The 22858-nt window shown below is 38.3% G+C and overlaps 1 protein-coding gene across 1 annotated transcript in view; it reads left to right on the top strand.

Annotated features, from left to right (window-relative positions):
* Positions 1-5930: 5930 nt before the first annotated feature.
* The window catches only part of LOC124165316 (RISC-loading complex subunit tarbp2-like), a 49499-nt gene continuing 32571 nt past the window's right edge, over positions 5931-22858 (top strand). The window contains exons 1-4 of the mRNA XM_046542671.1: positions 5931-6034; positions 6114-6297; positions 6369-6498; positions 15249-15451. Of these exons, the coding sequence (XP_046398627.1) occupies positions 6156-6297; positions 6369-6498; positions 15249-15451 (475 nt within the window). The 5' untranslated portion in view covers positions 5931-6034; positions 6114-6155. The remainder of the gene's footprint in view (positions 6035-6113; positions 6298-6368; positions 6499-15248; positions 15452-22858) is intronic.

Here is a 22858-nt window from a genome sequence, read left to right as displayed (position 1 = left end):
ATAAAATGCTAAATGTCAATACTTATTATTTCGAATTTTTCTCTCTGTGCATTGAAATTGAGAATATAACAATTTTCACTTAAATGTCCTGGCAAAAATTTCCACTTCTATACTCTCATTATGCATTTTTTTCATTCACTCTAATATCCAGTTTGAGAAATAATTTGCTTTTATTATTTATAATTGTTATATCAAATTTGTCTTCCGTCATATTGGAATATTTCAAATTTATAACAGGAATATTAACTTCTGCATAACAATTTTGCATTTTTTTACTTGAGCACTGAAGTTGAGTTTATGAATGGTATTTTCACTTTTGTATCATCATTTCTCATTTTCCTACCTGCGTACCAAAATGTAGTTTATTACAAGATTTTTCACTTCTGCAGCGCAACAAAATCTATTTTTAAACAAGAATTATCACTAATGTAAGTTATATCGCATATTTATGACTACACATTAAAATCGAGTTTATTACAAGAATGTTTGCTTTTGTATTATAACTCCGCATTTAACTATACCCACAAAAAATCTATTTTACAACAAGAACAAATTCTTAAGATAATCCGGCCAGGTTCTTGACGAGTGTTTTTGTGCTTGTGTGTTTTCTATTCATCAATGGAATATGTGAAATTTTGTGACAAAAATATAATATTTAGTCTGGGTTGCAGAGATGATTGACTTAGTTCTTTACTACGTACCAAAGTGTAACAATAACTATTAGTGCTGCTAGTTTTGTATTAAAAAAAAATATTTGTTTTTGTCAATGCCGGTATGAAGTAATCTTACGGTCATTTACAACAATAAAGACAATTACGTTTTTGACTAGAATCTGCATATCCGGATACATATTAGTGGACGAAACTCCGCTTTTCATTGCTTTATTTGTGTGTTGTTCATGAGAAGAATGACTATTATATTTCGAAGTAGTGTGAATGCTTAATTTTAGGATGCAATTAAAATCTCGACGAGTCGCTATTGCGACTGATCTTTTCCTTGACTCATTCCGAATTTTTAATTCCAGTTTTGTTTGAAGAGGATTACATTCCTAGGGCTGGTTAAAACGGAAAAATACATCAACACCGAACTTTTGTCGTGGCCCAGTGCTTATACTGCTGTCTGCTCCTGTGTACTTGAAGTTTCAACATCTTTGGCCGAATATTTACTTGTGGTACGTATTCGAGCTTAGTAACTAATTGTAAAATATGGAAATATATAATTAATTAGGTTTTTCTGAAATGGCTTCAGTGATTATCAAAGAGGACGGTACCATTCATGCCTAATTATTGAGAGTTATTAAAAAAATATGGCTATGGATAACTAGGAGTTTTTGATTATTTCTTCGTACACCATTTCAATTTCAATGCGTTATTGTCAGTGTCTATATTATTCATGTACATTTCTCTAGAACTTATTGTTTTACTTTTATATTTACTTTTATTAAGCCTGTGCGTTTAATTGTGCTTTTATAAATCTTATAAAAATAGTGATTGTTAAGAGTGGAGTGGAAGCTTATTGTTAATGTGTAGATATAACTTATTCAAGACCTGATGCGGTATTGTGTGAAAATAATACGGTTTTAATGATATCTTGGAGATATCATGATTTCTGTTGCAATAAAAACTTCTTTAAATGCATTTCTTAGTGATATGTTGCGATAAACCGAGGATATTGTACTCCTAAATCCATTTATGGTGTTTATCCTAAGCCGTAGGGGGACTTTCTGCCATTTCCTTTTGCGTTGATTCTATATTCTAGTGATTAGTAATGTTTACCATTGGAATAAATTAATAAATTTGATTTGCATTATCACTTGCATGTTGCTGCTGCTGTTCAAGCAGGTTCCAAGGGTGTCATGTGGCGAGGGAGCAACATAGGAAGAACTAGTGCACGATGCTAAAATTACTGATTGGGCAAGTTCTACATTTTACACGAAATACCCTGACATTGAACGTTCAACTACCCTTTCTCACCAGTATGTATGAATAGGGTACCACATTGCCATTTATTTGTTTCTTAAGGGTTGAGGTTAGTGTCTGTAGCTTTGAATATATTTGTTGAAGGTAATTCATTAGAGTTCCTACAGGAAAATGGTGCACTGCAAAGTAAAAGCCAAACACCTCATAATGAAAGTGGCATATAAATATTAGACGCATTGGTTCTCTTTGAGTTCGAACTTAACTTTAATTGTAGCATAAGCTTTACTTTTTTTATACATCACTGATTGGCTGAATTTTTATCATTTTAAGATTGGCGTCATTCTTTTCCAAAGATATTATGGCTTCATCGATAAACATGCAGAAGATAATTCATATTTAAATGTAATTTTTGGGTTTCTTGTTTAGTTTTCGTATTTGTTGTATAGAACACCAAAGAATCATTTTGTCTTCAGTAGAATACATTATAAGGGCCTACTATACTGTATGGTTGAAGTACAACAGAGTGTTTTAAGCATGCTGTAGAGTTGTAATTCTTACTTTCAATTTTCTACTTCAGCATATGGTTAAAATAATTTTGCAATAGGTCATTGCAACATGGTTGAATCTTTTAATCAATGATATTGTAAACCACATACTATGAAGCCACTGCTTTTTATCCTTCAGTCAAGTTTTAAAGTTCCAGTTACGAAGTACCCCCTTATTTTTGCAGAGGAAATTAGTATGTATGAAATGTTATTATGTTCATGAAATTAACTAGGAATATGCTTTGGGAAGGATAGGATGGCCTGGGGTGGCACCCCCCCTCCCCCCATCAGACAACGAATCAGTCCAAGAAAATTTTTGAAGAATAACATTCCTGGAAATACATTTGAAATCATTTTGGCACTAAAGATTTAACTTTTAGTCGATGCAGTTCAATATATAAAATAATTATAAATAATTTTTTTATTTCTCTGAGGCTTTGGGGAGGGATCTTTCCCTTCCTCCCCCCGTAGTTATGCCACTGAGTAACAGTGTTGTGGAATGTTAATGTCATATTATTCCTTTTTATAATTTTGTATGCTGACAGGAAGATTGCCATCTTGGTAATAGAATTAATTTCCCGAAAGTTGTCTGCCAATTGAAATTTAATTTATTAATTTCCTATTGCTCAAACCATGAAATATGATATAGAAACTTAAGTGATTGCAAGTTTAATAAACATTAACACATTATAGAACTTTATCATGACTGTTGATTGTGAGAATTTGATGTATCACTGAGATGCTGTTCATTAAAATTACTTGTGAATTAATGCTTTTGGTGTAGTTAACGAAATTTTATTTATATTTTTAATTACAGGTTCATATACTCGAGTAATCAATGTCATTGGTGGTAAAGGAACATAGCAACATTGAGAAGAATGCAAGATGTGTGGCAGCTGTCATCACCTATTCATCATTCTCTCCAACTAATTTGAATCCATTTTAATAGAAATGTTACATCTTGTGCACTTAACATTTATTTTTTATTTTGCATTATGTAAATAATCTTAGTTTCAATGGAATTGTTAAATCATTCTGGAAATCTTAAAATGTAACATTTGTGGTGTGTGTACATTATAGACTTTGGAAAAATGTGATTTTTTTCTTTTATATACCTCCTTTGATGATATCTTTTATGATCTGCAACTCTCGTGAAAAGTACATAAACTGCATGACAGCTTGTGACTTATTTAGTTTTTCTTGTCTAATTTTGAGGTAGGATAATATTTCCGATTTTTCGGCACTAAGAATTGACCAGACTTGTCCTTAAATTCCTCGTATAATATCCATTGCGCTGTTTTCATGGAAGTTAACTCAGATAGTACATGCGAAATCTCTTCCGATCTGAAGATAACAATTCTCTCTCAGCTGATATTGTAGTTTTCAAAATCTGAAATTATTCCTTTGACGAGAACAAAACGCTATATAGTAGCCCTGGGAGCAGTAATTGTACTTTTGGAAACAATTTACCCTGTTTCAGACATAAATATGAGAGTTTCATATCTAGAAAAACATCCTGTGAAAAGAATCAAAACTTAACTGAAGCGCGAATATTTGTTATTTTTCACGATTTAAAATTTACAAATTGATAGTAAAGTGTTCCTAGTACCTCAAGACTGAATATATTATAATTACCGAAAATGCGACAGGAATCGCGTATTTATGAAAAAACTGGCATTATATCACTTTCCCCCATAAGACTCTATAGAGACGGAAGAACTAAAATGGCGGACGTCTCAATTCCCATAGTGGAAGTGTATGGAACGACTCGACCCTATGAGGGAGTAGTGTAGAGAACTGCCATCCAGAGGACTCTGCGCAACGCCGAACCGCCGAACTGTGAAGGCCCCCGTACCAAGGGGATACCCATAAGGATAATGCGTATAGGTTTTGATACACCAGTGCCATCTATGCCAGTGGTCCAATGCTGCCGCGAAGTTTGAATGCACATCTCGGCGCGTGTTTCAATTTTTTTTACGCGTCACGATAGAGCGTGCTATTCAGGCCTAATAATGATACTGCAATTGCGAGAAACTTAAAAGCAGTGAATGTAGGAAAATCTTCCTGAAGAACTTCCCCAGGTTACTAAAGCAGTAACCATAATACAAGATTAATGTACAAAGTCAACTGGCGATCTGGTGGTTGGTAAGAATAATGATCTCGGAAACTTACTTCAGTGGACATTAGTATTTATTGATACAATAACTGGCAAAAGAAATACAACAATAACAATTTCAATATGACATACTAGAGATGAAATCTGAGAAAGTTAACCATTCTACAAGCACATGAGATGCACAAGCAACAAATATCAATGACAACATGAGATGAGCAGCCTTTGCGTAATAGGAGAAAGATTCCATTACTTAAGTAAACACTCCACAGTTATAGACAAAGAGGGTGACCCAATTTTCCTTGAGGTAGATGTATCTTGCAATAGCTCTGGTACAGGGAAAACAATGCTAATCCTGAAACCATAGACCATAACAATACTTCACTAGAAATAAGCATGCAAGTTTGGATATCATTTCATGGAAGATAATTATTTAATTATGAAAGGAGGACATTATTTCGTAGGAAGTTGTTCATGATGAGTACCCATTAAGATATGCAACATATCTTGGCAGAGGAGTCTTAAAATGAAAGGTTCTTATAAGTTAATATCAATCACTTATACGAAAGAAAGTATTCCAAAAGTAGAAAACGAGAAAAGTGAAGAATATTTTATACCAATGTAGTAGAAAATAAGTTCTTACTTCAAAATGAAAGAGATTAAAGTTTTAAGAAATGTAAACATCGTAGAACACTTAATGAATAATGCTCAATTAATGACAATTAAACAGTTGAAAGGACAGAGTTGAAATAGCAAATTACATACATAACCAACAAAATGATTAGCATTAAACAAACGAAAGCATAGCACTAGCGATAAATGAGTAGTTTGAACACTAGAAAAACTGCTAGTACAATGAAAAACATATTGAAATATAAGGAATACAAGACACCATAAAATTTTGAAAACATGAGAAAAGGTTAGCTAATCACAGGTTGAAATCAAAATGGAATAATGAAGGAAACAGAATTACTCACATTTTCATCACCAAATACATTTCATACCCATGCAATTTTGCAATAACCAAGATCATTGAGACTCGTATCCTTCATCGAGCACATTCCAAAATCGTAAGGGACACTGTAAGCAATAAAAAAAGTCTGCAGTTAACACTAATGACTATCAATAAGCCTCAATATCACGTTTGTTTACATCGAGATTCAATATGGCAGCCCCCAGTTCATTACTGCACAGAAAAACAGGCTACACCAGCGCCTCTATGTTGGGTAGGCCGTTGGACCACTGGGGCTCCGGAAAAATCGAATCGAAAGAGGTTTTCTATACGATATATCGCAGTTCTGTCGCCCCCTTGCCCGTACTGCCATTTGATTTCGGAACGGTTTGGCAGCACCGGCAGTACTGCCAGTGAATGCAGTGAATCTCGGAACGCGCTCGGTATCGGGGCTGGTGGTTAACTGTGTGTCGTGACAAGTGTATTGTGCTGAATAATTTAAGAGGTATGTAATAAGTCATCTCACGTGTTTATGGTTGTAATGAATTGGTTAACTCTCATGCCCTTTATTTTGTGTGTATTAGGTAGAAACACTCCCTTAGAATTGGGGCGTAAACCGGTACATCATGGCCACGGCCAAAACGCCGATGTCAACTTTGAATGAGTATATGCTGAGAAAGGGATTTACTCCTCAGTATGAGCTCATTACGGATAGTGCTGGACACGATACTTTCTTTCAGTACGTCGTGACAGCAGGAAATGTCCGAGGTATGGGCGATAATCCATTGCTTATGAAGTACTCAAACTTTTCGTTGCTATTAAAACTTGTTCTGTTTTAGAGACGGGAAGTGGACGTTCCAAGAAAGAGGCGAAGCATAATGCTGCCTTAAAGGCTTTGGAAACATTGGCCAATTCTGATAAATTAGTTCGTGCGCAGCTTCTGGTTACAAGTGGCGTTACCACAAAAGTGTAAGTGCGTTTTTTCCAACTTTTGGTTTCATTATTGTGATCATTTTTCCTTTTGTATCCGGTCCTTTTAGTGGGGATTCCGCTTGCAAGAGAAAGCCATTTTTAATTTTTTTTGTCATTACGACCTCTCTCATGCAAGCGTGATTAACCAAAGAATTCAAGTGCCATGTGGGTGAATATCACTGGGAGGTAATATTTTATCGGATGATTTCTCTGTTAGTTACCATTTCTGCTGGTTTTTATGTCGTGGAAAGTGCTCAAAAATTACTTAATGTGTTGTCAATGTACCGAGGTGCTGAAGGAACTGGATGATGTAATATTGGACTAAATGTAGTTATGTGATTGACCCCTTACCTACTGTACCTCTATTTTCTATTTGTACAAAGTTTCTATAGTTTTTAGGTTATTCCGTTATGAGTATCATAACATGCCATCGAATGGAACTCAATATCTTAGGCCTTGAGTAAGCATTTTTCATATTTTCATGAAAATGTGAAACAGTGTAGAATTTCTGTCAGCATTCTGTTCATATTTTAGTTTTTGATGCCATAAATCCATAAATTGCTGATCTTACCTTTAATTCAATTCCTTCGGCAATTTTTAGATTTATGACAGAAAGCTAGAAGACTCCCAAGCATTAATGGAGAGGTATGCTTCGAGTTGAAAATTCTCTAAACACTTCGTAATATGGCACTGTTTCTCCTGCTTAGCTTTGGATGTGGTTGATGACGAGTGGCTCAAATCACTAGAATCTGATAACCAAGGTGCAAATAAGGGTGCCAGTGCAGGAAAGGTGAGTTGAGGATCAATCCGCCTGCACTCTGATTGGAGGTGAAGGGAATGAAAGGTTTGTCCTTTTTGTGATTCCCTCGGTGACTTACACTCTTCAAGTGTCCCGAGTCCTGTATCTCTAAGGAAGGGAGAGGGGGTAGAAAAAGGAAGGTAAATGGAAAGGAAACACCTCAAGCTGTTGACTCACTAGCTGTCTCGACTTCTGCAACCTTTGTGGTTCTCTCCGCGGTGCCTAAAGTCCCGTTCTGTAACCAAAACGCAAATCCCCATCACTCAGATAATATACCCCAGCCAATGCCACTGGAGGAGCAGTGTGGTGCAGAGGAATGCCAAACAACTCTTTTCAATACCTTGCCTACATACTGTGCACCATTATCAGATATCATTACTTCCGGACATCCACACTCATTAATAACGTGAGTGCAACAATATTAAGCCACATGCTGACTATTGACGGAATGCTGGTATTGCTATCGACCACCAAATGCAATAGGATGGTTTCCTATTTTTTTTATTGCCTAAATTAAAAGATGTACTATAGCGTGAAATAAGTACTCCTGGAGTACTTATTTCACGCTTTATGATTTTTTAATCTATTTTTCGCGTTTAAATGAAAAGTGAAAATTTTCAAGCATGCGAAAACGCAACATCTAATTTTGAATGCTGGGAAAAATCCATGTGACATCATTCTGATTCTGGCTGCCACCTTGGTGCAAGGCTATGAGCACTGCTACGATGCAGGCTGCTAGCAGGTAGCAGAGTAACCTGCTAGCAGATAGCACTTGGATTAATAAGGATTATTAATACCTTATCAAACAAAGGAAACTTTCCCACCATAGGCAGTTTTAATAGTTGATTGTTAAGACATGTTTCCATGAGCTCTGTGGCTCATGCATGCATAGGTAATCTCAGACAATGTAAAACTCCTATCTACTCGTGTAGATACTAGGCCACTGTGACGTCACGTGGAGTGGATTGGCATGGGCGCCAATCTGGCCTTTTTCAAATGAGGTTAAAAATGACCATTGACATTCGTCTAAACTGGGATTTCTAAAACCAAATAATTTGTATATTATGAAGACACTAATCGTGGGTAACGAATCACAATCACTACTAGAGGTGGGTTAAACTGTTCATTTTTATGAACCGTTCACTTTGATCCTGTTCAGTAAAAAGAACAGTTCAAAATATCGGTTCATAGTGAACAGGTAGGGTCATCTGGTAGAAAATATTGTTTATCATGCGTTTAGAGTACATGAAAGCTTAGTGTGGTGTGCGATTAATAGGTTATTACAAGCTTGCCAAAGTTTGCAGATACAAACAAGTAATTTGATGTAATTTGGAGCCAAATATGTGTTTCCCACTATCATCAGTTGAGAACTCTTAAGCGACGCAGGGTAAAATATAGATTAAACCAGTTAAAAGTAAATATCTGTACGACCAACCTAAGAAAAACATAAATAGTGGATACAATGTACACATTTTATATTGTCATCATATACTCTTTTTTAGTTATAGACTTAGTTTTTGGCGCCTACGATGAAATTTTTTAACCTTTTCCCTACCGTACACGTATATATACGTGTGGACGTTTCCTGACCCGGGAGACCACGGGCGTATATATACGTGTGAGATTTTCCCGGTCAAGAAAACGAAACCCGTATATATACGTTTTCGAGCTCTCCCCCTTTCAGGACTGTCGTGGGTTTAGGTCGCATTTGTCTCGGGACCCAACGCTTCGGGGTTTAGGATTAACCCTCCGAATCCGGGAGCAGGTACCCGGACCCTTCGTCTTTTATAACCTCTCTCAGCGGTAAGGGACAGCGGTCATACAATTGTTTATAGAGTCAATTTTCGAAATAAATATTTGTTCATTTCTCAAGAAATATAAACTAAGAATTGAATTGTTTGTCTTTTGAGCAGCGTTTACAATTTTTAAACGTAATTCTACGACAAATATTAACTTATCTCGAGTTATGTATAAACATCAACATGGAAATTGTTGCTGCGTTAAATGCTTTGATAATGGCCTTAGAACTTCGTTTAAAATTTGACAATGCTCAGATAAAAATGAGGAATTATATTCAATGCCTGTAATTTACGTGCAAGCAACAATTATCCATTTGCTAAATACATATAAGCAATACATAAGTTGACCGCGAACCAATGCCGCAGGTATGGTCGTAAACCCGGAAAGGAGGGAGCACAACTACTCTTGGAGTCCGAGATAATACGGAGTCCCACCGTGGAGGGGTCGAAAAAGGTTCAGCGAGACCCTTCTTAACGAATGCCCTCCAAAAATGCTCCGTACCACGAGAAAGAAGAGTCTCTTGGGGAGCGGTACAGCAGTCAAGCTAAGACGAAAACTCTGCGGTCTCGAAAGGGTTAAGTGCGATGTGATGTGAAATGTGGATGCATCTCCAAAAATATTGTTTAAAACGCGATTCATGAACTTAAGAAACGATTAAACTCCTAGTTAGATGATGCACCTGAAAAAACAAAGTCCAAAGACTTTAATTGTTTCTTAAGTTCATGAATCGCGTTGTAAACAACATTTTTGGAGATGCATCCACATTGCACAATACAGCGCACTTAAAAAATTAAAATTTCATCGTAGGCGCCAAAAACTAAGTCCAAATATCAACTTGGTAAAGGGACCGAAAAAAATGTTTCACAATCATGTGTTCAATCGTTTCCTAAGTTCATGAATCGCGTTTTAAACAATATTTTTGGAGATGCATCCACAGATCCACAAATGTTCAAAATACGAAAGCAAAATGAACGCGATATCCCAACTGAACGCCCCGAGGAAACTAATATTTGATCTAATATTTCGAACGGTTCTAAAGAACTGATATTTTAAATATCAGTTCAAACATTAGTTATTTCGAACGGTTCGAAAGAACTAATATTTTAAATATCAGTTCAAATATTAGTTATTTCGAACGGTTCGAAAGAACTAATATTTTAAATATCAGTTCAAATATTAGTTAGAACGAACGGTTCAGTGGCTATCGGAGGGGAATAGTAGAGAAAGAAGGGGAGGGGCTCGGTCGTCTACGACGCACTTCGGCGGCCTTGAATGGCCTCCCTCGTAACCGCCATCTGTTGTACCCACAACGTACTTGCTCGAGTAAGCTGCAGTTCAAAATGCCTCTTGATGATCATACCTACTGTACCGAGTACGCCGCAATTGTGCAGTGCCAACATGAACAGTGAACAGGGTGTTTTAGAGAACGGTTCATTTTCGAACTGGTTCATTTCAGTGAACAGTTCGTTTTGGCAGTTCGGTTCTTTTTGACCCATCTCTAATCACTACCTTTCGATTTCTTTGATGAAGGAAACTACCCTATTTTCAACAAACATCAGAATGTAATGGGATCCCTGCCTAGACCTGGGCATGGGGCTGATGATATCCATGGACTCTACTGTCCAATGTTTAATCATCTTCTGTGATTCCATCAAACCGGCCAGATCACTATGTTCTGACAGCTTTTACATTCCCACACGTAACGACTCATGTCATGCCTAAACCCGGGCCAGAAATAAAATTTTTGAATATTTTTCAATGTTTTGAAAATTCCATAAGTCTTCTGCTGAAATGATTAATCTGTAGTAGCTGCTTTCTATTTTCTAAAGGCATTTTTCAATTTTCTAAAAGCCTCATCTTGTTCTCTCCCTCTTCCCCCCCCCCCTCTAGATGGGTGCCAGGCTTTTCTTTCTCAGCAAATCAGTCAAGAGGCCATGGCAGCAAAACGGGGAACAAATTGCCGTTGTAGCTTCCCACCCCCAACCGTTTATATAAAAAATTTCCAGTGAAATTTCTCAAAACTGGATTCATCTATATGAATGTACAACCCTGCCCTTAGTTAGAACTGAATGAGCTTGTGAATTCTTCTCTTCAAAGTAAGATGTAAATGGTTTGCTTAAATATTTCATTCCATGCACATGAGTGATGCTCACGCACATGCCTATAGAAAGAAGTGCACTGGTGTTTTATGATCCTATGGTTTTTCTTTCCAATGAGATGTGGGGCACAGGAAAGCATATTTATGGAAACTAACAATCTGCCCTATGGAAAACGTTTGATGATTAACCATCATTTTCTATTCACTTTTTGATTGTTTTCTACTAATATATGTGCCCCTATAAGCACCGATTTACTTGTGTTTATTCATCACAATAATTTTCAATGGTTATTTTCTGTTTTAAAACTTCTATTTTGTTGCATGATACTTAACACACTACACCATGGGAACGATTGTGCTCTATAGCAGTTTCAATGTCCAAAATGTCATCTGTGTTCACTGATGTTCCAACGAGAGTATATTCCATTCAAGGTGGGATGTGGGCTGGGATACTTCGGAAAAATTCTTTCTTGGGTCTATTACACTTTGTCTTACTGAACGGCACATGATTGAATTTCCCTGGCTGAAGAGTTGTGTTGTTGGAAAATGCCCGGTTGTATGAGAATATTATGAGGACAAAATTTTGGAAGATGAATGAGTTTCAAATAGTTCCTGAGCTGGCCGCAATCAGACGCTAATGAGCTAAGCCGAAAGTCATTGTTAGACACCTTTTGGGCTAATAGGTGATTCATGCAGCAGTTGACCTCCAGAAACTGGGAACTTTGAAGCAGGTAGGCTGAAAAAGGTCAGTGGGTGAGAAAAGGGAGGGCGCGAAACACGTTTCTATTGTTCTCGTGTAACTTCATATTTTTTGGAGGGAGAAAGAGGGAAGGGTGAAACACGATTCTATTATTCTCTTATAACTGGATATTTTCTTTGGAAGCTTTTCATTTATGGTCTTCGTGATGCGAACCCTGCGCGAGCTGGGACCTTTTCACCTTTTGTTTGATATTGGAGAGGAGGAAAGCATCGGAGGAGTGGCCGAGGGCTATTGAATAGAGGGGTAGCGGATTTTGGGAATTGTGCTACGTAGTTACTATCCCATGGCACTGAGGTTCTCCTGGTGGGGAAAGCGGGGATTTTTGGATTTTTTCACCCAATCATTTTTGGCTCCCCACGTCGAACTCTTTTCACCGCTCTAATCTACGAATTTGATGTAGTTCGTCAACTAGTCTATAACGGCACTGCATGCACTAAACGTTGAGTTCTTTACAATTTTCTAAGTCAACTACCAACGACAGTGTAGGCCGCAAAATTCAAAGTATTCGAAGTATTCGAGGTTTTCGAGTATTTGCGGATACTATTCGCACATCTCTACTTTTACTGCCACCGTTGGTAGAGCGGAAACTGCCAGGGGCCGATTTATCGGCCTAAATAATTTCACTTTTTTTTTCGTGATTGTGGCCTTTTCAACGGCTGTAATTCATGCAAACCCCCATAATATATCTATGGTTATGAGATATAAACATATCTTAAGAATTGGGAAAAAAATCGAGACCTTAAATATAATTAAGTAGCTGAAAAATTTTTAAATGTGAAATGTTGCTAACTCCGGAAAATAGCCTTGGCAGTCTTCATACATCCCACATCCTGAAATGGGCTGGCAGTGAAAGGGTTAGGGTGCCTTCACAGTTCGGCGTTGCGTTGACGCCGCAGCTAGCGAGCCCATCAGAGCCTGTCTTTGAGAATTGATGACGTCACGTCTCCAGCTCGCTGCATCGTCGCAGAAAAACTGAACCTGTCGGATTTTCTCTGCGTGAAGGCGGCAGTACGCCGGCGATTTCGAATTGGTGTTTGTCTATGGGAAGCTTAGGTATACAAATATGCAAGATTAGCTCCAATGGGAGTGACAAATGCTGTTTATTTCATTATTTACTATTATTTTGAAGTGTTAAGCATAGATATTTCGTATCTTTCCTAAATATAGGATAAATGTTAACCCTAAATTATATTACAATCACTGAGGAGCGTAGATTAGCATAAATCATACCCGTCAATTGTATCACAAGCTAAATACGGCTTGAGAGCTCCTTGTTGGTGACTACGGTCGTTTAAATTCCAATTGATATCTAATAATTGTGCCCCCATGATCTACTCAGTTAGAGCTATTTAGATAACATGACTAGGGGAATCTATTTGAACAACAGTTATCATTAATAAATATTCCTGATAACATTCCAAGTTACTCATGTTCACTGAGTGTATGTAAATAGCTATTTTTCGAATATTGCAAGTTGGGAAATAAAATTTAAAGATCATAATAATGCATAGGCAAGGGCCATCATTACATGCATGATTATTGACATTATGGTCGCCATATTAACTTCAAATGCTATTTATAGTTGCGAAGAATATTTTAAGAAATGAAATTGCATAAAAATACACAAAACAACATATGTATAGTGTGTTTTGCTCGAAATCATAAGATGATATGCTCCCATGCCGATTTTTAGGAGCCAATGCATTTTGCCTTTCATTTGTTTTCGCAACGCAGAACTGTGATGGGCTCCAACTTGCTGCGATGAGTTAGCTCTGCCCCCAAGTATGCAACGCCGAGCTATGAAGGCACCCTTAAGGGTGGGAAATATGTGTAGTGGGAGAAATCCACAGACAAACCTGGATCCCCCCCCTATTTCCGTTTGAGCACTTTAGCCTGTAAAGCTACCGAGGCATCATTCGTCCCTATTAGCGATGTGCAAGGAGTGCTTGTTGATCTCGACTCGAGTTGAAAACCACTCAGGAGTATCGAGTCGAGTCGAGTTTGGTCATCTCTGGATCTGGCAATATGATAATATATATGCGACAACATATTCTAATTTTCAAATCCCTTTGTGAATTTTCTGTCCTGAATGCTTAGCTTGATGTAAAAAGTGAAAGATTATGAGGAATGTTGATGGTAATTGCGTCTGTATTAGGAAATGAATGAAAATTAAAGAGTCTTGAAAAGTTCCATAAGCACTATGGGAATGAATTAACCTATGGTAATATGTGGTGAATTTAATTAATATTTATATGTATATGTAGCCGAACTGCCAGAAACAGCCCTGAGTAAAAGCATTTGCACCATTGTGATAATGCTTCATGATAGCGCTTCCTGTCGGCAGATTTTTGAACTTACTGGCATCGACAACACTGTAACCGAAACTACTCGACTCGACTCAACATTCGTAATGCCACTCGAATCACTTGAGTTAAGTACCAACTACTCGACTCGAATTTTCGAGTACTCACACATCCCTAATCCCTATGGATATTTGTGGACATAACTGGACAAGGTGGTAGTGTCCACACCTTGTGCGGTAGTGTCCGCAAATATCCAGTGGGAGGGATGATGCCTCGGTGGCTTAGTTGGCTAAAGCATTTGACCAGAGATTGGGGCATCCAGGTTCAAATCCCGGTCAAGGCAAATGATTTTTTTCTCTGTGAATTTTTCGTACAATTTGTGCTTTGCAAGTGACTCCTGTAAAGTTATCTCCGTGGCTACTCCCAGGATACTTCTACATCTACATAATACCCTGCAAGCCGCCTGAAAGACGTGTGGCAGGGGGTGTTAGGACACCAGCCATATACACATAAAAAATGAAGTGCTCTAACGAAGATGGAACTAGCATTTATTGAAGTCCTTTATGGTTCGGGGAAAAAACGAATTCCCATATCTATCCATTCGGCAAAACATCTCTCTTAATTTATCGCTTCTATCGGACCTAGAAATATAGTGTGGCTCTAATATTATGTTCTCTGTGTCACTCTTAAAGATATCCATTCTCAATTGTTCAAGCAAACTAAGCCTAGTTCGTGCAGCCTCCCAAGTCTCAAGCGGTTCCCAGCCTAATTCGCTTAAACCATATATGCGTAGTTTTTGAGGTAGGTTTTGCAGGAAGGTTTTGTCTGATTGTTATGCAACTGTTGTGGAAAGCAATTTGTTGTCAAGCAAGAAAGAAGAGTCATCATATCGTATCATTGAACTGTCGTGATTGAAAAGTTCCACAAGCTGGAGTGAATTACTGTTTTGATATGTTCTTTGTGGTGATGGGTGTGCATGTGTTGCAGGGCACTTGATAAGGATGACGCTGCGTCTGTGGCTGTCTCCCCGTATGCTGAGCAGGTGACGGAGAATTCTGTTGGTGCGCTGGCAGAGCTGTGTGCGCAACAGAACCTCAAAGAACCAGAGTACCAACTGGTGGCTGAGTCTGGTCCTGCGCATTCGAAAACATTTGTCATTCTCTGCCAGGTGCTTACGCTAAGGGAGCAGGGTGAGTAGCCATTGTTTATTGTCATCATCATGATGACAATCTATGATGCATTTTCAAGGGATTTGAAATGAACTTGACTTGAATCGAACATAAGGGATGTCAGGGAGTCTTAAGGCCGGATAACAGAAAAAATTAGCAAAAACAAGATTCATCAGTGAATGAAAAATTTGCTAAATGGTGTACGTATAAAAAAACTAGTGCGTACTGGATGCTATCTGTCATACCTCAGAAGAACTAGCAGCGAATTGCCGCACACTATGTTGAAATGGAGTCAAGTAGTTGTTAATGGCTTGTCTTTCTTTTTATTTTGGGTCCTTTGATTTTATTCATTATGTTATTTTTCTTTCCAAGATGTCTTCTTTCATGATTCAGTGATTGAGTTCATGTAGCATGGATGTAAAATGATTGAAATAAATGTCTACGACACTGACGAGAGGGAGACAATGGCACAGCATTCAGTCGACGTGGGTCTGTTAATGAAGTGAGAATAAAGCGTTAGTTTTCCCGAAATTTCCCGACTTATTTTCTGTGCAACTCTTCCTATCCTTCTCTGATGGATGATGACAATGATGAGAGAGTCACGGCAACTTACAAATGCTTGGGACAGAATGCATTCTGGATGAATGACATTAATGGTGAATAAATCTGTTACCTATTTGTAAACACTGCAACTCATGATATTACCTTATAAGCGTGTGTAAGAGGCGCACACGTGTAAGAGGCGCACCACTATTTTGAGGATCAAAGCTATAAAGAAAAAAATTGCGGCATTTTTTTATCCTATCGTGCGGTGTTGCAGACGTATGCCTGGAATTTCGACAGTTATCGAAATTTCCTCTTTCAGTACTGTTTGAAAGAGGAAATTTTGATAACTGCGGCGGTAATAGCGGCATAAGAGGGAGTAGAAAAAGTTCCGATCCTCTCTTCGCATACGCCATCGCTCTACGTTGCTTGTCCTACTCATAAACAATTTTGTTTAAAAGCTCTCACAGGAGTATTGCAATAGAATTGCAGCCGTGGAAAATTTTAAGGCAAAACGCGACAGGCAGATAGCATGAACATTCCCAAGAGATTGGACAACAATCGGGGCAATCTCAGCACCTTAGGATAATAACCACCTCATATATTTAAGGCCCCTTGCACACAGACCGATTTTGGACGGCCGGTAAAATATCGGCCGTCCACATTCCAATAGTGAACAATGGGAGAGCATTGGAGCTTGCACACGTACCGAACACGCGCCGGCACCGGCTAAATGCCGGTTAGCTGCCGGCCATTGTCACTGTGGATCGCCGTCGCCGGCTCAAAAACATAGCAACTTATCGTTTGACCGGTTAAAATCCGGCGTGTGTGCAAGCATCGCTTCGCCGGTAAAATATCTGCCGATATTTTTTACCGGCCATCCAAAATCGGTGTGTGTGCAAGGGGACTATTTTCCTTTCCTGAACTCCACAGGAAAATAGGAAATTATCAAGTTACAGTCAATGGAAACGCATTTCATCCCTACCCCATCTCACCAACTGACCTTTTTCGGTCTACCAGGTTCAATTCTCCGAGTTTCTGGAGGTCAAATGCTAGGTGAGTCACCAACTGAGCTCGAAAATATATCTCGATATCTTTCAGCAATTGTATGACACGCACGAGGTTCTAAAAAGAATTAGACCTAATGCGACGTATATCTGACAGCATTTAAGTTTTTTGAGCTCTAATTGATTGACACAAAGATTTATAGCTAAAACAAGGCTACTAATATTCAACTTAGTCCTAACAGCACAATTTCGGAAGAAACAAGCGTAGCATAAGCGCATTCAAACGAGACGAGACGGACTGGAAACTTCAGGCAACGCAAACTGCGTATATCACATTACTGCGCCTTCGCCTCTTCGCTTTAAAGGCAACGACGTCACATGCAAGATCGAACGTGTTCTTCCCTTGCTCCTTCGCTCGTAGCCTCGTAGCTTGAAATATGGAGGGGAGGGTGCGCGCTCCTTCCCCTCGACCTCTCCTTCAGCGCTAATCCAACAATGAACACACTCGTTCGAATTTTTTAAACCGCAGGTTTTGACACCAATATAATTTTCAGTTGCAAAAATCCTCATATAAGCGTCTGAAGATAATTTTTGAAAAATCAGGTGCTCAGCGCAATGGAAATTTCTCGGCAAGACAGATGTTGACTATTAACCAGGTATGTCCTTCAAAACTACGCGTTTCTCTACGTTTGATAAGCGATTACTATATGCAGTATAAATGCCGCGGTATGCCCACTCGTGGCAGTAAATTTAGCGTGCGCTCCGGAGCGAATCACCCCGCGCGATCTTTTCAATGTTCACCTCTGGGATACCGACATGACGGCGCGATGCTTACTAGAAATTCAAACAGGAGCATTTTAAAAATACGTCACTATGGGAGAAACTCCCCTACCTGCTGCTTGTTTTTGACCCAGGGTTTCGGATGACTGACTCATGCTAAAAACCAAGGCCACTCAGTTCCCCTTGGACTTGGGACCGGGGAAGGGGAGGGGGGGAAGATAAGAAGTTTGTGTAAGAGGCGCACCCCCATTTTTGGCTGCAATGTCTGGGAAAAAAGGTGCGCCTCTTACACGCGTTTATACGGTATTTTGTTCGGAACGTACGTTGGCATCAGTGGAAATGATGAATCGTTGTGTGAAGGGACAAGTGATTAGAATAACCCGTTCAAATTCATAACATGTATGATTAAAAGTTATTAAAAAAGATTCAGAACATTTGAAAAAGTTCTTCCTCTGTAAATTGTGAAGGTAGAAGTTGTGAAAGTAATCTGGATGAGACTACCTGTAAATGGAAGAAAAATGGCACAATATTTTTACAATAAAACTAGAACATCAGTATTTTGCACCTCGATATTTTTCAATGAGCACCTGTCGCAAATTCCATATCATTTTCATGACCACGGACATGAACTTATTGGTAATAATCAAATCCTCCGAAAGGAGTTATCCCACAACGGCAAGTTACTGTAAATAGTAACCGATTGTGAATTTGAACTGTTTAATTTAGTGTTAGTAGTCGCAGCTAATCTTATAAGTGTGGAGAATGGGAGTAATTTGGGAAAAACTAGCACTGTCTGCACTTGAAACAACTGGCTATTTCGCTCGTGGATTTTCAAAAAAATATATGAACCCTTGATTGGAAAAGAGTGCTTTCACTTGCAGAAACGGCATCTGAAGAACAATATTTGAAAGAAAATGCTGATTCTTACTGCTGCAAAATGAGTGTATGTCAACGTCAGGAGAATTCATCTTCATGATTGTTGGAGCTCAATGAATGAAAAAGTAGGTTAATCATTTTTCAAGAAGGAAAATAAACAACTGTCATTCATGTGCCACGCATGATTCTGAGGCTGGCGAAATCCAGGATTTTTTTAGGACCCGGATCTCGGGATATTTTCGGATCCAAATGCATTTTCAATTGTCTGCTATGAAACGAAGTAGTTATTCAAGTTTCTTCTGGGTACATACAATCAAAGGAATGCTATTTAGATTTACATACACATTTAAATATTTTTACCGATAAAAAATCATTTTTATAAGCTTTCAGATCATTTTTAAAAATGATAAAATTTTTACACGCTCAGGACGTAAACCGTTATGCTTGCGTTTGGAAATGAAAATAGGTTCAATCTTCAGAAACTTTTGAAAGAAACCTTTGACTTAATTTTGATATTCCTCACATAAGTTTCCCCTGAATTTTGTCACTTTCTCATCACATACTGACTTGTGTTCCACCCTCAAATGCTTCAGTTGCGTTGAGGTGGATTTTGCACTCCCTAACGACAGTTTCACGTCACCGTGCACGCTTATGGGTCTCTTATTGTCAATAAAAATGTTTCTACACAATGAAAGACATTTTTATCGGTATATCATGAAATAGGGTAGTTTCCTTTGTCAAAGAAAACAAAAGGCATTGATTGCGATTCGTTACCCACCATTAGTGTATTCGTAATATACAAAGTATTTGGTTTTAGAAATCCCAGTTTTGACGAATGGCAATTGTCAATTTTAACCTCATTTGAAAAAGGCCAGATTGGCGCCCATATGATGCCACTCCACGTGACGTCACAGGGACCTAGTTTCTATATGAGTAGTCATGATTCATCATCAGCCTTCAATTTCCAATTCAGAATTTCCAATGTTGACCAAAGGGTTCCTGGGCTTCCATAACCTGATAAATATGTATTATTACAGTCCTTTAGTCCAAATTGTGAACAGTTTTAATTAGGAGAAACACACAACACACCATACACTTTATATCAAATTCCAACAAAAATTAGCAAAACAAACTGTTTGAAAAAACATAAATAAAAAATATCATGGCAACCTACCACATTGCAAAATGCCATACTATTAACGGAATGCCATACTATGAATGGAGTATCCTGCACTGGATAAACTTAAGTTAGCTAATGGAGCAGTAGCCTGGGAAAACAAAGAGCAGTGATGTGTAGCCATGTATGCAATAGAAGGCGAGTAGGTATGTAAGTTTGGCAGCTGGAGCAAAAAATAGTGTTACAGTCTCCAGAGTTATACAAGGAATCGTTGGAAAGAACTGCATTAAAATACTTGGTGCTATTATGCTACATAGTCGTTCCATTTTTCCCAGAGCAACGGTAAGAAGGGAACATGATTTGCCTCTGATTAGAGAGATCGATTCAGTTTTGGTTTCAGAGTATTACAATAGCAGAGAAAAGAAGTCATTACACTGCCGCTTTCAAAAGAAAGTTATACGGTGGAACCTCGATCTATCGTTCCCGCATTGATCGTTCGCCGTTTCTGGTCCCAAATAAAGTTCCTTATAGACAATTTAATTTTTTACCGCATCTATCGTTCCCCGAAGTATCGTTTCTCGCATTGATCGTTTGAAGATCGCGGTTCCGACGCAGAATTTTCCCGCATCCATCGTTTGACGAAAATGAGACGAAATAAATACAATGTGTCATTTATGGCTAATAATGACAAGCACGTAGTTGGAATCCTCTCCAAGAGATGGAACTACCATTGGGAGAAGCTCAGTGCCGTGGGAAAGTAACATTAGCGCATTTCCCAAGAACCTTTATCCCCCTCCATTCACCATTCGCCTCCCCCCTTCTGACGCTTTTCTCTTCTTCAAAATAAAAACAGGTCCCAGCTCGCGCAGGGATCTTATTACGAAGACTTTAGCTTCGAAAAAAATATCGAGTTACACGAGAACAATAGAAACGTGTTTCGCGCTCCCCCCTCTTCTCACCAACTGACCTTTTTCAGCCTAAAGTTCCCAGTTTATGGAGGTCAACTGCTGCATGAATCACCTATTAGCCCAAAAGGTATCTAACAATGATATTCAGTAATTGCTATTATGCTTTTATTAGATTGAAATGTTAGTAATTTGCACGTTAAAAAAAAACGAGACCACACATGACGTATTTTAAGCAAGGAAATAGATGGAAAAATACGATGGTGATTTTTGGCGAAACGCGATATCCTCGTAGCTGAGCTTACGGCAGTTAATTCGGCATTTTGTTCCGAAAACATGATACCAGGTTGTTATCAGTTATCAATTTACGAGCTATACTACTACAAGTAGTCTCACTTGTCAGAGTTACTGACGAAGGGATATCTTCTCAGGATTTTTGTTTCTCCCTACTAACAATCCGAATTCATCTGATCATCTTGCTCTACGCTAATTAGAAAAGAATGGGCATCTTTAGGGTAAAAAATTTCATGGCGCAGTCATATGGTCACGCTTCGCCCTCTGCAGTGTGCTCTGCGTACCCCCGTACGCGATAGCATCAGTTCCGAACTTCACCTCGTACGAGTGGTTCCCTACTTTCCGGGGTGGCTGGACTTTGAACCACCGAGTGTTTTCCATGTGAGTTTAATAGAGTCATTTTCACTAGTTTAATTTTAGTCGTCTTCCGACCATGGCCCCTCCGAAGAAACTATTGAGAACTTTAAGAGATGGACTGAAAATAATTGAACATGAAGAAAAGAATCCGGGCTAGATGCACGTGAATATTGCAGAGCGCCTTGGGTTGTCCGCTAGCACATGACGGTAGGGGTGGGGGTAGAGTGAGCTACCTGGAGAAAACAAGTAGAGATATGAAGGCGAAGATCCAGGTGGGCGTGCCACTGACGATTAACGCAACATTGTTCACGCTTTACACACTACCTCAATTGTATTAAAAATATATTCATTAGACAGGAACAATTCAAGTAATTGACTATTTTTGGCCTTCGTGATCCATCTCACAACCAGTCACTGCACCGGCGAATGCGGTTGTTTTAGGCACAACATGCACATTGCTCTCGTGAATACGTGTACTGGAAATGGTGTTTGATGGATAAGAATTTTTATATCTCACTGAAATCCATAATAGCAGTGTAAATGCCGTGTGTCTTGATAAAGTACTACTATTCCTGTTATTATCTAAAATATTGTTTTGAAACCTTAAATGAATTTCTTAATTACTCGCCAAAATCCTGCGTTTCCTGGGACATAGGCAATCCAGCAAAAAAAATGAAGCATTGATCGTTTTTCCGCATTCATTTTATAATCGTATCGTTATTAATAAAGAAAAATTGTCCCCTAGTGGAGTTCCAAAAAAGGAGGGTAGTCTTAGAATCGTGTTCGTCTTAGATTCGTGCTAATACGGTGTATGAAATTGTTTTTCGATTTATTATGTTCTATTAACAATTTTCATAAAATATTTTCCGCTGAATAAGAAAGAATCAATTTATTATATTCTATAAACAATTTAAATAAAATATTTTCCGTTAAATAAGAAATATTGGGGTGGGGGAAATTCGGTTACTTTGCAGTAATAACAACGTGCGCAAAAAACAATCTCTCAGCGAGGAATTAAAAAAGTACCTCGAGTGTCCGGACGGAAGAAGGTCCGAAGGGTATTCGGCGTCCGGGCAAGAGCGCGGTTGGGCTGGTCCTTTAGTCGGCCCTGAATTTTGCAAACGATAGATCACGTCATAACAGATATCACTTTTCATTGCGGCGTTAACATTCACGGCGTTTTTCGCGTACGTTAATTTTCTGTTGATATACGGCCAGTGATTTTCTTATTGTTGGCTTATTATCGGACCGTGAATTTAGCAAAATTGAGACCGTGAAAACCTTAAAAAAAAACGTGAAAATGTGAAAAATAACCGTGAAAACCTGGAAAAAGCCGTGAATTTCATTGTTCAGGTAGAGTGGGAACCCTGTATTACAGTCCTTTAGTCCAAATCGTGAACAGTTTTAATTAGGAGAAACACACAACACACCATACACTTTATATCAAATTCCAACAAAAATTAGCAAAACAAACTGTTTGAAAAAACATAAATAAGAAATATCATGGCAACCTACCACATTGCAAAATGCCATACTATTAACGGAGTAT

The sequence above is a fragment of the Ischnura elegans genome, chromosome 9, assembly GCF_921293095.1.
Source record: "Ischnura elegans chromosome 9, ioIscEleg1.1, whole genome shotgun sequence".
Lineage (NCBI taxonomy): Eukaryota > Metazoa > Arthropoda > Insecta > Odonata > Coenagrionidae > Ischnura > Ischnura elegans.
Note: the sequence above shows the minus strand (reverse complement) of the source record. Positions and strands in the feature narration are given on the sequence as shown.